The sequence below is a fragment of the Cebus imitator genome, unplaced genomic scaffold (genome assembly GCF_001604975.1).
Source record: "Cebus imitator isolate Cc_AM_T3 unplaced genomic scaffold, Cebus_imitator-1.0 Scaffold75, whole genome shotgun sequence".
Taxonomy (NCBI): Eukaryota; Metazoa; Chordata; class Mammalia; order Primates; family Cebidae; genus Cebus; species Cebus imitator.
The window spans coordinates 5,793,314-5,809,975 of NW_016107390.1; the positions used below are offsets into that span (position 1 = coordinate 5,793,314).

A 16,662-nucleotide genomic window follows, 5' to 3' on the forward strand; every position below is an offset into this window, starting at 1 on the left:
TGCCATCCGGCCTACTGTATATTTTACTTGTTTAATTCTTGTTGTTGTCTGCCTCTCCCTATTGAAATATAAACTCCATGAGGTCAGGGGTTTGTGTCTGTTCACTGCTGTGTCTCTAGCATTTAGAAAGGTATCTGGCCTACATAATAGATTTTAATGAGTACTTGTTGAATGACAAATGAATTATAGAATGCAACTGCCATCAAGAAAAATACTTTCAGGCTGGGTGCAGTGGCTCACACCTGTAATCCCAGCACTTTGGGAGACCAAGGTGGGAGGATCACCTGAGGTTAGGAGTTCGAGACTAGCCTGGTCAACATGATGAAACCCCGTCTCTACTAAAAATACAAAAATTAGCTGGGTGTGGTGGTGTATGCCTGTAATTCCAGCTACCCAGGAGGCTGAGGCAGGAGAATCACTGGAATGGGGTGGGGGGGCGGAGGGCAGAGGCTGCAGTGAGCCAAGATTGTGCCACTGCACTCTAGCCTGGGTGACAGAGCAAGACTCCATCTAAAAAAGAAAGAAAGAAAGAAAGAAAGAAAAGAAAGAAAGAAAGAAAGAAAGAAAGAAAGAAAGAAAGAAAGAAAGAAAAAGAAAGAAAGAAAGAAAGAAAGAAAGAAAGAAAGAAAGAAAAGGAAGAAAGAAAGGAAGAAAGGAAGAAAGGAAGAAAGGAAGGAAGGAAGGAAGGAAGGAAGGAAGGAAGGAAGGAAAGAAAGAAAGAAAGAGAGAGAAAAGAAAAATACTTTCAAAGCTCTAACATGGGCTGCCAGCAACCCCTGCTCCTGGGCCCCTCCTTAGCTCAGCGTGGCGGCAGCAGAGACAGCCCTTTTGCGTCTGTTTGTTTTGTTTTGTTTTTTATGCTAGTTCCCATGGCCAGAGGGCAGGCTCTGTTGAGGTATGTGGTTGGGCTAAGGAAGAGTCAAGGATGAAGGTAGGTTTGGCTCACAAAACATTTCAGGAGCTTTGTTTGAGATAGAGTCTTGCTCTCTCGCCAGGCTGGAGTGCGGTGGCACCATCTCAGCTCACTGCAACCTCCACCTCCGGGGTTCAAGCGATTCTACTGCCTCAGCCTCCTGAGTAGCTGAGACTACAGGTGTATGCCACCATGGCTGGCTAATTTTTGTATTTTTAGTAGAGACAGGGTTTCACCATGTTGGCCAGGCTGGTCTTGAACTACTGACCTCAGGTGATCCACTCACTTCAGCCTCCCAAGGTGCCAGGATTACAGGCATAAGCCACCATGCCCAGCTTCCAGGTACTTTTTTAAGAAACATCAGAGGTGACCTTCATCTCAGAATATGGGATGAAATGCTGGAAGACAGGAGTAGGTTTGAAGGTTTGTCTTTCTTCTTCCTGACCTCCTCCCACCACGGAGGGAAGAAGGAGAAGAAAACCCAAGGTGTTAAGAGGGGAGAGGGATGGGAGTTCCTGGGTCCCAGGCTCAAAGTTGAAAATGAAGAACATATACATTGGAGCATTCCCAAACTGGAACAACGCCCTCCATAACTGTCTCAAGCTCTCAAGGGACGTCAGGTGAAACTTCTTTAAGATAATCGCAGGTAGATGAGAGTGAGAGGAAGAGTCACATGTAGTGAAAACTCACCTAATTTTAAGAATACTTTAAAAGCAACGTGACTCCTTTTACTGGAGCAGGCATTATTGTGATGTCACTGTAGAGGGGTTTAACAGGAAGTCTGAACCTTTTCATGAAAATGTGAATGTTCTGCCATCACATTCCCTACTTCGTGTCCTTCAAAGTAATTACATTTCCATTTCAACAGTAGTAGAGTTTCTTCTGATACTGCATATGAAACTCTCACCACCCCCCACACCCAGTGATAAAGTAAGGAACAAATACATAAAATGAAATTGTATGGAATTTTCTATGGAAACACATAGTCCCAATATTTATTCTTGAGAAAAATATTAAAACTCATACTAATTTGGAAGGGAAAATTAAAATGTCACCTGAAATTAAAATTCGCTGTTTTCTGGACACAAAGAAAACCAAATTTTCTTCATCCAGCTGGGAAGCAATAGGATCTTCTTCAGAGGAGAAGTATCCGAAGATCTGAAATCCCAAACAGCACATGTAAATATGCACCATGTCTCCGGCTATAGAGTAACAGATTTCATGTTGGCTGAATTTAAAGTCTAATTTGGATTAACAGCCAACACCTTGTTTTGTGAACGTCAGGGGATTCCCTATACCAGGAGACAGTTTAATACAGCAGTCCCCAACCTTTTTGACACCAGGCACCAGTTTCACGGGACACTTCACTTTTTTTTTTTTTTTGAGACTAGTCTTGCTCTGCCACCTAGTCTGGAGTGCAATGGTGTGCCCTCGGCTCATCGCAAGCTCCACTTCCCAGGTTCAAGCAATTCTGCCTCAGCCTCCCGAGTAGCTGGGATTACAGGTGCTTGCCACTGAGCCTGGCCTATTTTTTTGTATTTTTATTGGAGACGGGGTTTCATCTTATTGGCCAGGCTGGTCTTGAACTCCTGACCTTGTGATCCACTCACTCTGACCTCCCAAAGTTCTGGGATTATAGGTGAGCCACAGCACCCAGCCAGAAGACACTTTTCCCATGCAGCAGGGTGGGGGATGGTTTCAGGATGAAACTGTTCCACCTCAGATCATCAGGCATTATATTTTCATAAGGAGCACACAATCTTAGATCCCTCATATGCACAGTTCACAACAGGGTTCACACTTTTGTGAGAATCAATGCCACTGCTGATCTGAGAGGAGGCAGAGCTTAGGCAGTGATCCTCACTCACCCACTAATCACCTCCTGCTGTGTGGCCCAGTTCCTAACAGGCATGGAACTGATGGGGCTGGGGACCCCTGGTTTAATATACTCAACAAACCGTACACTGATAATGCATGATTTCTGAATAGTTACGGATTCTTCTTTTCAATAGAACTGACGCTCAGACTGATAGGTCTATTCAGAGCTGGTGCTTATTTGCAAATCAAATCAGTCTTCAACATGCAGGGCCCCAGCTGAGAACTTTGACACTGAGTTTGGCCACTCTCAGATGACTATCTTAACCATTTTCCTTGGATTTTTCAGGACTAGATTTTTTTTTTTTTAATCGTTGTTGGGGGGGGTTTAATGCCTGTTGGTGGGAATTTAAGAATTTCTTTATTTAAGTTTCCAAATCCTACTCTCTAGGCATGGCATGAGTATAAATTACTATGAAAAAAAAATCCTGAAGAAGAAGAGCTCTTATTTGTAAACTGTCAAATTATATAACTCTGAAAAATGAAGAAAATAAGATAGCTATTCTTCAATTGTCTTATTAATTAACCAACAGAAATAAAATTCTTATAAATTAGTGAGAGAACTTAAAAATAATTACGTATTTACATTTTTAATTAGTAAAATGCTTATAATTAACGTCATATAATTAGTATATCAGTATTTCTCATAACGTTGAATGCACGAAATGAACTGAGGAGTTTCTTTGAAATATCAATGTGCATACTAACCACACAGGAATCTTGTTAAAATGCAAATTTGGCTTCAGTAGGTCTGGGGTGGGGTCTGAGAATCTGCATTTCTAAGAAGCTTTTCATGAGAGATCATACTTTGAGTTTAAAGGAACCAGTGACTAAATAACTGGATTGGAAATAAATCAAAAGCGGCAATATGCCAGTTTGTTTTCACAATATTTATTTAGATGCTAGATGATGGCTTAACATTTTATTAATATTTTAATATATGTCCCGCCATCAGGTGTTTCACAAATGTTACCGCTTCTTCATTTATATTCCCCATGCTCAAACCTCCCAACATACAATTATCGCAATTATTCTCCAGTTAGATTCCATTCTGTGGGAAAATCGGGCTCATGGAGACTTTCTTGTATTTTCCCACCAGCAAAATTAGCACTCAGTAAAAGCTTAACTTATTATCTCCTCAGAAATCACCACTCATTTTTTATGGGTACAAAAACTCTAGGTTAGATATCTAATTCCCTCTGAAGGACGGAGAAAATAAAAGGAAAATTAATAGATCTGTGTTGGAGTGGACAGTAAGGTTTTGTTACTGCAATGTTTGGCATCATTTATTGATTCAATATTCAGGTAACAATCATGTATCTATCTGTACCTTAGCCTGTATCATTTGAACTCTTAACACCCCTTTATGGCATTTGAACTCTTTACACCCCTTTACTCAAAGCTGTTGAGTCAGATGGTCCAGTGTCAGGGTTCAGACTGTACAATGAATTGATGCTTGAAAAAAATACCTTCACCTTCTGAAGTTTTAACTTCCTCATCAGTAGAAGAAAAGAACAGACTTTTGATTTTTGTTTTTGTTTGTTTTATTGAGGTTTAAATGACATAATATATATCATTATGTATATCTTGATGTATAGCCTTATGTCATGTCAAAATGAGCATTTTGCACCATGCCTGGCATATAGTAATCATTTTAAAACATTAACTATTGTTATCCTTGGAAAGCCTACATTGAGAAGGCCTCATGGGAGACAGAAAAATAAATGATAAGTTATATCTAGACCACAGCCACTAATGAGAACAGTAGGCTGTCTTTAAGCATAGTATTTTAAAACCATCAGTCCATTTATGGACAAGGTTTTTTTTCTGATAAGTTTAGTCAGGTGGGCACTTCGATAAACTGATTGTGTATGAAACTTTGCTGGGAAAGTTATATGACTTCTACAGACAGTCAGACCCTGAGAGGGAAATGCCCTCCTAACCTGTCATTTCCCTGTGGTTCCTGCTTCCTTTCTTACCCAGTTTAGAATTGGTGGTCTGTCACCTCAATCATACATTTCCACGATCCTCCATCCCTTCACACCACTGCATTGACCAGGCAAGAAACACCACTACTGGGTGGAATGTCCTTTATTCCTTGCACCCACACTACTGTGAGTGATCACTCCATAGAGAAAATCTCCCAGCCCCACGGATGGGGCCATCAATCATTCTCGAGCTCCAACCTTTCGGGGCTTTGGTGCCACTCAGCCATCATCCCATGTTTCCCTAAGTGAAATCTTCAATTGTCAAAAGAAAGAATGTCAAACTCTTCTGCTCTCATCAAACATATGACTCTACCTCCTTGTCACTCAGCTGCTGACCTCGCCTCCTGCTTCAGATGATAACAGAAGCCACCAGACAAGAGCTTCCTCAGCTTCTCGCCGCTGTAGCTCCAAACCAACCTAGTTCTGAAGCCTTCCTTCATTCCCTTCTCCCCCCCTCCCTCCCTTCCTTTCCTCCTTCCTTTCCTTTTAAAGGAAGATATGTTTCTCTTTTCCCAGTGCTAATCCCTCCACCTGTTGTCTGCATCCCATTCCCTTTAATCTCTTAGAGGCTGTCTTCTTTTACCTCCCCCAGAATCTTCAACATCTTTCTTATTACTGACTTTTCCTTTCAGCATTCAGACATGTGCAAATCTCTCCCATCTTAAAAATAAAAATACAAAACGCCTTTCAAAGTCAGTTACAGGTAATATAGCAATAGTTCTCCTATTTTTGCTTTTGTCTTCTCTAGCTTCCAAGGGCTACACTTCCTGACATTTTGTTTTCTGTTGGTTATAACAGCAGGCATACTCTTATTGAATTTTGACACTTTCCTCTATGAATTGGTTTTCGACAGTTGCCAAAACAAATGACCACAACAGTAGAAATTTAAAACAACAATGGTTTCAGCTCATTGGCTCTTAGTTCAGTAGGTCAGAAGTCCAGTACAGTTCTTAATTTCCTCAAATAAGGGTGTCAGTAGAGATGTATTCTTTGCTGGAGACTTTGAGGAAAGAATCTACTTCCAAGTGCATTGGGATTGTTGGTCTGAAGCCCTGCTCTTGGCTGGCTGTCAGCTGGTGCTGCCCTTAGCTCCAGGAGGTCTCTATCCAGTCCTAGTATATGGGCCCCTACATCTCAGCAAGAACAATGGAGCTTCAAGTGCTCCTCGTGCTTGGAATCTCTCTTCCATCTTCTTCTTCCATTTCTAAGGGCTCATCTGATTAGTTTGGACCCACCTAGATACTCCAGGATGATTTTCTCATTTAAAGGTTAAGTGATTAGTGTTGGGGTCACCCCATGTTGGCCATCATGTTGGGGTCACCACCTGCCAGTGTCCGTCCCACAGACTGCAGCTGCACAATGGATGAAAAAATGCACTCACACACAGAATACAGTGAACAAGTGGGCTGAGAGGTCATGAGCCTCTCACAGAGAGAGATTGCAGCTACATGACACTCACTAGCTCACCTCTTCACCATTTATTCAGTATAGATTTAATAACAGAGGCTTTAAGTCAACACACTTGTAGAGAAAGATTAAAGGCCAGGTTCTGATGCCCAAAGTAAACACCATTAGTTGATAATAACTCTGGTTAACCTCCCATCATGAGGGCCAACGGGCTCAAAGTTTCATTTTAAGACCACATGAGTAAACAAGTTAGTTAAGTAAACTCCCCCACATACCCTAGCTATTTGCTTTACTTATTAACTAAACCCAAAGGGGATTTAGGCTGCCTTCAGCCAAAACTTCTACTGAAAATATGAAAAAAACTTTAGGTCTTTCAAAAGGGTTTGAAACTATTCTGTAACTTTCTCTACTATTTTTCCCTTAATATTTTTGCCAGCAGCCTGAGTGAATTCCTACAGATTAGTACCTTAATTCCATCTGCATAGCTCCTTTCCAGCAGTGCCTATGTTCATGTTTGATGGAATAAACGGGAGACAGGAATCTTGGGGGAGAGGGGCACCTTCAGAATTCCACCAATCACACTCTTGTTTTAGAAACACAACTTGGTACAATTTAAATTACTTATGCAAAGTAGACAATTGATAAATGTTGGCAGCAAATTTAACCTCAGAGAATAGTGTGAAATAATAATTTTCAGATGTGTAATGATAATGGTGATGATGATTCTTTGTTTCTACATTAATGAATTCCAATGTTTATCAGAGGTGGGAGAACTCTACACCATATATACTGTCATCTAATTTGAAATTATGTCTCATAGATCAATGATACCCATACTTAAAGTGCAGTTTACAGACAGTCATTTAACTTTAATTTTTGTGGAGATAGTGCCAAGGTATCAAGTGTCTAAGAACAGATGTGAGAGGAAATTCAGGAGCAATGTCCTATGCAAGGCAGTATAAAGTGCTTTAGGGATTGGTCATGGGTCCAAATCTTGGTTGCACTGTCTACTAGTAACATGACCTCAAGCAAGTTTCTTAATTTCTCTGTACTTGAGTCTTTCCCATGTGTAAAATAAGGATAATCAATAATAATCCCCATGTTATGCCCTGTTATAAGGATTAAATGAGGAAGTGTATGATTAGATTACTCAGTAATGAGAAAGATTAGCAAGTACTTAGAATGCACCAAGTGCCAGGTACTAGCTTAATCAATGTGAACATTTGAGTAATTACAATTCCTAATCTTTCCAGAGACAGTACAGGAAACAGAATTCAAGTAACCTCCTTGCTAATTTAAAACTGCCCACTAAGCACTCTTGTTACTTACCCAAACAACACATCAGCTATGCATTTTATCATGCATATATTTTATCATCACATCTACATGTAGATAGATGGCAGAATGTGGACATATGCTCTCATGAAAATAATAAATTTTGTTATTTTCACTTGTAAATAACACAATATTACAATGCTCACCAAAAAATAACTTCCAAAGGATACTAAAAATATCAAATTACTAGATTTTTTCAGAAAAATTTAGATATACCAGATAAACTCCTTCAGAAGCAACAGTAAAAGTTTTACATTTCGAAAGAAAATGTTTCAAGCAAATAATGTTGTTAAAGACCAAAAAGTATCCCTTTCTCCTGTGATGAGCCATACCCTCTAGGATCTCAAATTTCTCTTTCAACCTTTTCAGTCTCAGTGTAGTAATTGTGCCTGTGACAAGATTTGAGTATTTTATCACTTATATATATATATATATATTATGACTATTAGAGTGTTAATTTTATTTTAACTATGCTATTTAAAAGTCTTGCTCCAGGCTTTAAGTGATTCATTTTTTAACTTCATTTTTATCTGATTATATAAGGAGCATATGTTCATTGTAGAACATATGGAGAAAATAAAAAGCCAATATAAGAAAATAAAAACCTGCCTGCAACTTATTTTTTAACCTATTCTGGAACATTCTTTTAACATTTTTGAAGTTAGCAAATATAATTTTAGATTCATAATAATTCATTTTAAATTCACTTTTGGGAGGGAACACAATTATAGGCATCCCATATGGTGTTGTATGCCTCTTCTTTGGATTAATTTGTAGTATGCTCCTAAAAAATGTGTTTATAAGTTGCTCAGTGGACACCCAGGCTAAAATGGCATTGTAAGAAATGTAGACTGTGTCTGCACCAGACTCTCCCATTAACTAGCTTTAGAAACTTAAGGCAGTCATATTTCTTTTGATCTATTTACATTAAATTGTTTCAATATAAATTGAAGGAGCAGGTCTAGATAATGTTTAGGTGAGTTATAAGATGTCATTATTCTATGAATTTCAAATTTTCCAAGTGCCCTTGCATAAAAAAGTCTTGAAAAAGAAAGTGCCATTTTCTGTGGCATTGCTACCACAAAGGGATGTGTATTTGGAATAAGATTTGTATGTCTGTGCCTGGGTTTAAAAGAATAAATCTTGTTTTTATTACCTGATACAATTAATATTAACTGATTAAGAAAACACCTAGGTAATCCATGCTGAAATGAAGTTAGTCTCCTAGCACTGAGTTTTCATTTTATAGATGACGGATCTGAAGCCCAGAAAGGTTAGGTCACATGGCTTAAAATATTTCATGCCCCTTAGGAGCACTGACACAAATAGCTTGTGAGAAAAATGACAGGACAATAAAAGAAGAACCTTCCTGCCCCATTTTTTTTAAACCTCAGGTGATTCTTTATACACATACAGTGTGCCAGAGGCTGGCCACGAATTTTCCTATTAAACTTGCATATAATTTATAGGAAACCAAATGATGTAACAGAATAATGTTATAATCTTCTTTTCCTCCTCCTCCTCCTCTTCTTCTTCTTCCTCCTTTCTTCTTTCTTCTTCATCCTCTTCCTCTTCCTTTTCTTCTTTCTCCTTCTCCTTTTCCTTCTTCATACAGACAGGGTCTTACCATGTTGCTCAGCCTGGTCTCATACTCCTAGGCTCAAGCAATCCTCCTGCCTTGGCCTCTCAAAGTGCTAAGATTACAGGCATTAGACACCGAGCCTGGCCCCAGGATAATGTCACATGAAGTTACTACATAAAGAGGGAGGTAAATCTCAACTCCAACACGAAAACAAACTTTCTGTGCAGCTTTAGATAAGTCAATTAACCTTTTTGTGTTTTTTCTCATCTTTATCATTTCAATAACATATCCTCCATAATCTACATTGTGCGGCTATTGTGAAGATTAAATGAGAAACTGAAAAGAAGGTGCTTGAAAAAAAGAAGATATTTTTACAAATGAAGGAAGATTATGATGTTCTAACTAGTAAGGGAAAGAGAAGGAGCAGATGTCAGAGAGAATGAGGCTTGATTTCCTCATCTGTAAAACCAAAAAAGTCTAATTTATTTTAGAATAGTATTTCATTCAGAGACCAAATTCTCAGTTACTGTAGAATTCCATGTAAATTGATTTACCACAGAGTGCTTTGTCTCATTTGTTGGCATATATGGGATATCTTTAGAGCATTGCTTTTCTGAATCTAAGTGTGTAACATAATACATACAGACTTTTCTAATTTCCAACTGTGTATAATTTTTATACTGACATGAAACACTTGTTAGACACATATTTTCACATTTTAAGTGGTCCAATATGATTGCATTAGGTATTCATGCACATAAACCATTGAGTGTGTGAGAAATATTCATAAGAAAATAGAGAAGAGTGAGAAAATGTGATTCTCAAAATCACATCTATTTAATGACATGTATTCAAGTTATCAATCTATAGGAGACTATCCAAAGGGTTTACAAAGTGTGATAGAGATTAGATCCTGGAACAAAAAAACAAAACAACAAAACAATGCATTCATGTTGCACACTTAACACGATTTAGGGGAAAAAACAGTCATTTCTGTGTGGCTGCAAAGTAGCTGTTTCACTGTTCATTTGATTTCTAAAAATCTTTGGGTGACTAAGAGCTCTTGTTAAATACATATATGCCTTCTACTGTATTGAATTAGTATATTTGTATAAAAAAAAAGCCATGATTGCATTTGCAGTGATGCTTTTAGATCCAGGCCAAGGGACCTATGCCTTTAGAGTAGCGCTGTCCAACTGAACTTTCTGCAATGATGAAATATTCTGTAATCTGTCTTGTATAATACAACTAGCCACATGCAAATATTGAGCACTTGAATGGAACTAGTACCACTGAGGAGCTGAATTTCTAACTTAATTTAAATGTAAGTAGCCCATGTGGCTAGCAGTTACTTTGTCGAACGGCACAGCTTTAGAGGGCCCCACTCTAGCTTTTTTCTGTGGAAGTTAATGGGGCCTCGTCTACCAGGAGTCCATAACAATGTTTTTAAACCATGCCCTAGATTCCTTGTACCCCAGAATTCTCTCCCCAAAGGGGCCAAGTCTACTTTTAAGGCCCATGAAGCCTCTTATCCACCATATGAGCATGGGTTGCACACTGTTGCTGTGTATATCACTAGCTCTGAGGGGTGGCCAAGGGATAGTGGTTTGTGGAGGTGAAGATATGGAAGAGTTTAGACACGTGGGCTGTGGTGTCCATAGGTGAGCACATGGCCCCTCATGATGTAAGATGGAGATAGTAATGGCAAAAGAAGGTAGAGGGGTCAGGGCCAGCTTTCCCCTTGTCTTCATGTTTCACTGTGAAATGGCAAGTAGTGTGACACTAAACTTTAAGTCAATTTGGGAACAGTTGGTATCTTTACAAACAGCCTCTCAATTATTTTTCTGCTGAGTGTTTTCAACAGAGCTATCCCATGATATTTTCTCCTGTTTGTTGCTCTTGTGAATGGAATCTTTTTATTTTCTTGTTCGTTTTAGTGAAAGAGTGAGGTAGTTATTTCTGGTGTTTGTGGAAATTATTGATTCTTCCATGTACATATTTTTTGAACTCTCTCAGTTCTAATAATTTGCCATATAATTCTCTTGGATATTATTGGTAGAATATCCACAAATAACGACAATTTTGTATTTTTAAATAATTGATTAGATATCAATTCAATTGTTTCCTCTTTCCCCACATCTTGGCATTGCTTACAACCTCCAATAAATTGTTGAAAATTAGTGGCAATAATAGGCATCCTTTTCTTGTTCTTGACTTTAATGGGATTGTGTCTAGTATTTCAGCATTAAATATGATCCTTGCGTAAATATGTTTCTGGTAAATCCCTATGGTAAACCTATTCTAAAATGACCTCCTCTTCCCTCCCACACAAAGTCACACTTTTATATAATCTCTACCCCTTAAATATGGTGGAACCTATGACTTACTTCTAACTAAGAGAATATGACAAATATGATGAGCTGTTTCACCCATGATTATTTTTCATTATATAAAATTTCCTCTTATCAGACTATAATGAGAAAAATTCTGCTGGCCTTGAAGATGCAAAGCTATGAACTGCCAGTATAGAGGGCCACATGGTGGGAGCTGCAGGCAGCTTCTAGGAAAAGAGGGAAGCCGCCAGCCTCCAGTCAACAAGAAGCTGAGGCCCTCAGACTTAAAAGAGCAATGCACTGAATTCTGCCAACCACCTGAATGAGCTTGGAAGCAGATTCTTCCCGAGCGGAGCTTCCAAATGAGAACCCAGCCTTGCCAGCACCTTGACTGCAGCTTTAGGATACCCTAAGCAGAGGATCAGTGAAGCTCTCCCAGACTCCTGATCCATGCAAACTATGAAATGTATTTCTTTCTATTGCTAAATGTATGATAATTTAGTACAGTAGCAACAGAATACTAACACAGTCATTTCCCTTTGTCAAATTAATGGAATTTTCTATTATTTCTGTTCTGCCAAGATTATTTTTCTTTTTAAAGCAAGGATAGCTACTGAATTTTTATTAGGCATCTTTTCTACATTTAATTTTACTTTACTTTAAGGTTGGAAGTCTGCAAACATTTTTTGGAACAAGCTAGGTGGCAAATATTTTAGGCCTGCGGCCATTCAGCCTCTGTCAAAACTAAGCAATTCTTCTATTGTAGCATGTAAGCAAGTATGGCCAATTTGTAAATGAGTGAGCATTGCTGTGTTCCCATAAACTTTATTTACAACAATGGTGACTGTTTATCCAGATTTGGCCCATAGGCCTTAGTTTGCTGACCCTGGATTGAGATTAGCATGTTAGTTTTTCTCCCCTGACTTGTTAAAATGAAGTATGTTTCTGGCTTTTCTAATATTGAACCACACTTTGCTGGGGTAAATTGCACTTGGAAATAATTTGTAATGCACTGCTGGATTCAATTCGTTAACATTTTATTTAGGAGTTTAGAATTTATATTTCTATGTAATATTGGCTTATAGTTCCCTGACATTTTGTCTACGTTCAGTTCAGTGTTATTTTAGCTTCATAAAATGAATTGGATAGCTTTTCAGCTTTCCTATGTTATAGAAACATGCATACAACATGGAAATTATATATTCCTTAAGGGCTTAGTAGAAACTTTTTTGTTTGCATTTTTTCCCAAAATTAATTAATTTGTTTTTTTATTTGGGTGATATGGAGGATATGGCTTTCTTTTATTTTAGGTTTTTAATTTATTATATCAGGTTGATTAATATTTTCTTTTTAGCCTAATGTGGTCAATTTTGTGATGGCTCCGTATATATTTGAAAGAGATGCATTTTTTCTGTGTCTTGGGTTTAAATTCTCCTTATACATATCCATTGGCTTATAAAATGTGGTATTCAAATCCCTTGAATTCTTACTTTTTTTGTTTATTATCTCTATTGATTTTTTTTTTTTTTTTTGACAGAGTTTCGCTCTTGTTACCCAGGCTGGAGTGCAATGGCGCGATCTCGGCTCACCGCAACCTCCGCCTCCTGGGTTCAGGCAATTCTCCTGCCTCAGCCTCCTGAGTAGCTGGCATGCGCCACCATGCCCAGCTAATGTTTTTTTGTATTTTTAGTAGAGACGGGGTTTCACCATGTTGACCAGGATGGTCTCGATCTCTTGACCTCGTGATCCACCCGCCTCGGCCTCCCAAAGTGCTGGGATTACAGGCTTGAGCCACCGCGCCAGGCCTTCTATTGATTTTTTTTAAAAAGAACCAGATAACTTATAAAAATTATTTAATTCTCTGTATGGATATGTGCAATTTTTTTAAGAACAAATACCATACTGATCAGAAAACAACTCAGGGAACATAACAAGTAGTCAATGGTAGCCTCTTTCCTTATATTAATAATTTGGATGCACTGATAATTTGTGTACATTGACCCCATTGAAAAGAAATATCTCATATAGAGTGAAATAAAGACCATTAAAATCTTGGTTGTTGGTAAAGGCATGCATAGCTCTTCCAACTGGCAGCTTGGTCTGAAAGTATTTAAGAGTTACTTATTAATAACACAGCTAAATAGCTACCTATTTTACCCACTTTCATTTGTGGGCAGTGACCACGTCTTAATGGGTGTTAAGTATTGAAACATGACACATGCTCATTGTGGTTCAACCCCTGTGAGAGTAACACTTTGTTTTAATTATTTATTCCAAACTTAGAAAAATAATACTTCGATTTCATATTATGAACATGAAATGAGACTACCTCACACCAGTCTGCAGATGCATCCGTGTTGTTGCATAGTCTCCTGTAAAAGCGTTTCACATCTTGATTCTTCACATCTGGACCAAAGAGCTCCTTCACTGATGCATAAAACTTGTCATAATCAATTGCATCTGCATTGAAAAATGTACAGTTCATTTTCATCAAATTCCAAGGACTACCTTTTGTATTTCAGCTACATTTTAAATTTCCTAACCTTCTATTTTCTTATCTCAATCTATAAGAACCAGATTCATCTGCATTTTAATGACCTTGTCTTTGCATAATACTAAGAAAGAAGAACGAAGCTGGAGGCATCACACTACCTGACTTCAAACCATACTACAAGACTGGAGTAACCCAAAGCATGGTACTGGTACAAGAACACACACAAAGACCAATCGAACAGACTAGAGATCCCAAAAATAAGACTGTCTACCTGCAACCATCTGGTTTTCTACAAACTTGACAAAAGCAAGCAATGGGGAAAGGATTCCCATTTAACAAATGGTGCTGGGAGGACTGGCTAGCCATATGCAGAAAATTGAAACTGGAACCCTTCCTTACACTATTTACAAAAATCAACTCAAGATGGATTAAAGACTTAAATGGAAGACCCAACTCTAGAAGAAAATCTAGGCAATACCATTCAGGACAGAGGCACAGGCAAAGATTTCATGATGAAGATATCAAAAGCAATTGCAAGAAAAGCAAAAATTGACAAATTTAATCTAATTAAACTTAAGAGCTTCTGTACAGCAAAAGAAACTATCATCAGAGTGAACAGAACCTATAGAATGGGAGAAAATTTTCTGCAATCTTATGAGGCAACTAAACAGTTACTTAGCTGCTTTACATTTATTTACACCAACCAGTACAAGATACAAGTTTCATTGTAAATATCACTGGATGAGGATAACGAGACTTTCTTGTCCTGGAATAATTTTAATTCCACCAGGTCATTCACAAAATTTAAGTGCAATACTTTTGGACAAATTCCTTCAATCTACTTGATATTATTTTTGAGGTATACCTTGCTCCATTAAAAACATTCTCTCTAGTTCTTAGTTCCTTAATTGTAATAGTGAGAGGTAGGCTTTATTTTCCAATATTTGTTAATACATATGAATTTGTGCCAGTCAGTATTAACAGCCTGACAAAAGTTAAGATTACATTTCTCCCTTCTCCTCCCTCTTTCTTAGGCCACTCTGTCATAAAAGTTAACTTGTCTAGCAGTATGTAGTTTTCATCAAATCTTAAAAGCTAAAGAGAAAGAAAAGTAATGTGGCTTTGTGATTCTGAGTTTCTTAATGACAGCAAGGTCAACTTGTGCATTTAGAACACATTGAAGGAATACCTTCTGGACACCAGACCCTGTGCCAGCCTGAGGTTCAGAAAACCTTCAAAACAACCACAGGCCAATGGTGGAGGAGAAGGGGCAGGAATGAATGAACACATTAATATCAACTTCAGCAGGTTAAATGCAGCAGGTAAATTCCTCAAGATGATAATAAGCTATATTAACAATGCTAAGGATGCCTTTGCTTAGGGAAAGTTTGGAAGTTTTTACAAAGAGGTGATATTTGATTTGGTCTTGAAAGATGAGCAAGAGTTTGCAGGCACCAAAAAAAAAAAGCACTCCTTATTGGGGAATAACATGGGCAAAATCAGAGTCATTAAGAGGATGACATGTTTGGAAATGCCAAAAAGTTTGTGTTAGGGAAGAAGAGTCATGAAGGGCAATGCCAGGAGTTGAGACTAAAAAGGTGGGCTGAGGCAAGCTGTGAATGGCCTTGCATGCCAAGTTAGTATATATGGATTTTAGAGGTGAGCTAATAAACCGGGAATATGGCAGATCAATAATTTTTTAAAATAAAAAACTCTTGGCAGAAGTATAGAGAAACGATTAACTCGGCAAGAAGACTATTGTAGTAATAGACTGTTGTAATAAGCCAATAGATAGATACCATGACATAGTGAAAGGTTACAGAGGCTGAGTATCCATTATCTAAAATACTTGGAACTAGAAGTATTTCAGATTATGGATTTTTTTTTCAGATTTTGGGATATTTGCATATACTGTACATAGTGAGATTATTTTGGGAATAGGACACAAGTTTAAACAAAAAATTTATTTACACTTAATATACACCTTATACATATAGCCTGGGGGTAATTTTATACAACAGTTTTAATAATTCTGTACATGAAACAAAGTTTGTATGCACTGAATCATCAGAAAGCAAATATTTGTATGTCATTATCTCATGTCAGCTCTCAAAAAGTTTTGAATTTTGGAGCATTTTAGTCTTACATTTAAGTCTCCTGGCATTTTTTGATTGATTATCCTGTACCAAGATATCTGGCTTATGAAACGAGTTAGATAGTAGCTATGCTCTAAGACTGGGATAGAACACCAGTAAGCAAAGCTCAAGGAGAAAAAGAAGCAAAGAAAGAACGGAGCTGGGAAAAAATAAGAATGATATGAAGGAAGATGCAGGACAAGGAAGTTTCTTGAAGCAGAAGCAGCTAACAGTGTTAATGCAGTGCAATGGCCAAGTAGGCTGGAAAATGAAAACAATTTATTGAATTTGGCAAGTATATTAGGTTATCAGATACCTTGGTTAAAGCATTTTCAGCAAAGCAGTCAGAGAAGCCAGACCTGAGTAGATTTAAAGTTAAATGGTGATACAGTGGGGAAATTCAGCGGAGAAGCAAAGGAGAGGCATACAGTCGTAGCTTAAAGAAAAGAGGGCACTTTGGGAGGCCGAGGCGGGTGGACCACGAGGTCAAGAGATCGAGACCATCCTGGTCAACATGGTGAAACCCCGTCTCTACTAAAAATACAAAAAAAAATTAGCTGGGCATGGTGGCACGTGCCTGTAATCCCAGCTACTCAGGAG

At 38.1% G+C, this 16,662-nt stretch overlaps 1 protein-coding gene across 1 annotated transcript in view; it reads right to left on the bottom strand.

The window, feature by feature from the left end:
- WDR64 (WD repeat domain 64) overlaps positions 1-16,662 on the bottom strand; it is a 147,655-nt gene that overhangs the window by 129,313 nt on the left and 1,680 nt on the right. Inside the window, exons 2-3 of the mRNA XM_017532117.2 lie at positions 13,763-13,893; positions 1,969-2,071 (exon numbers count right to left, since the gene is read on the bottom strand). Coding sequence (XP_017387606.1) covers positions 1,969-2,071; positions 13,763-13,893 — 234 coding nt within the window. The remainder of the gene's footprint in view (positions 1-1,968; positions 2,072-13,762; positions 13,894-16,662) is intronic.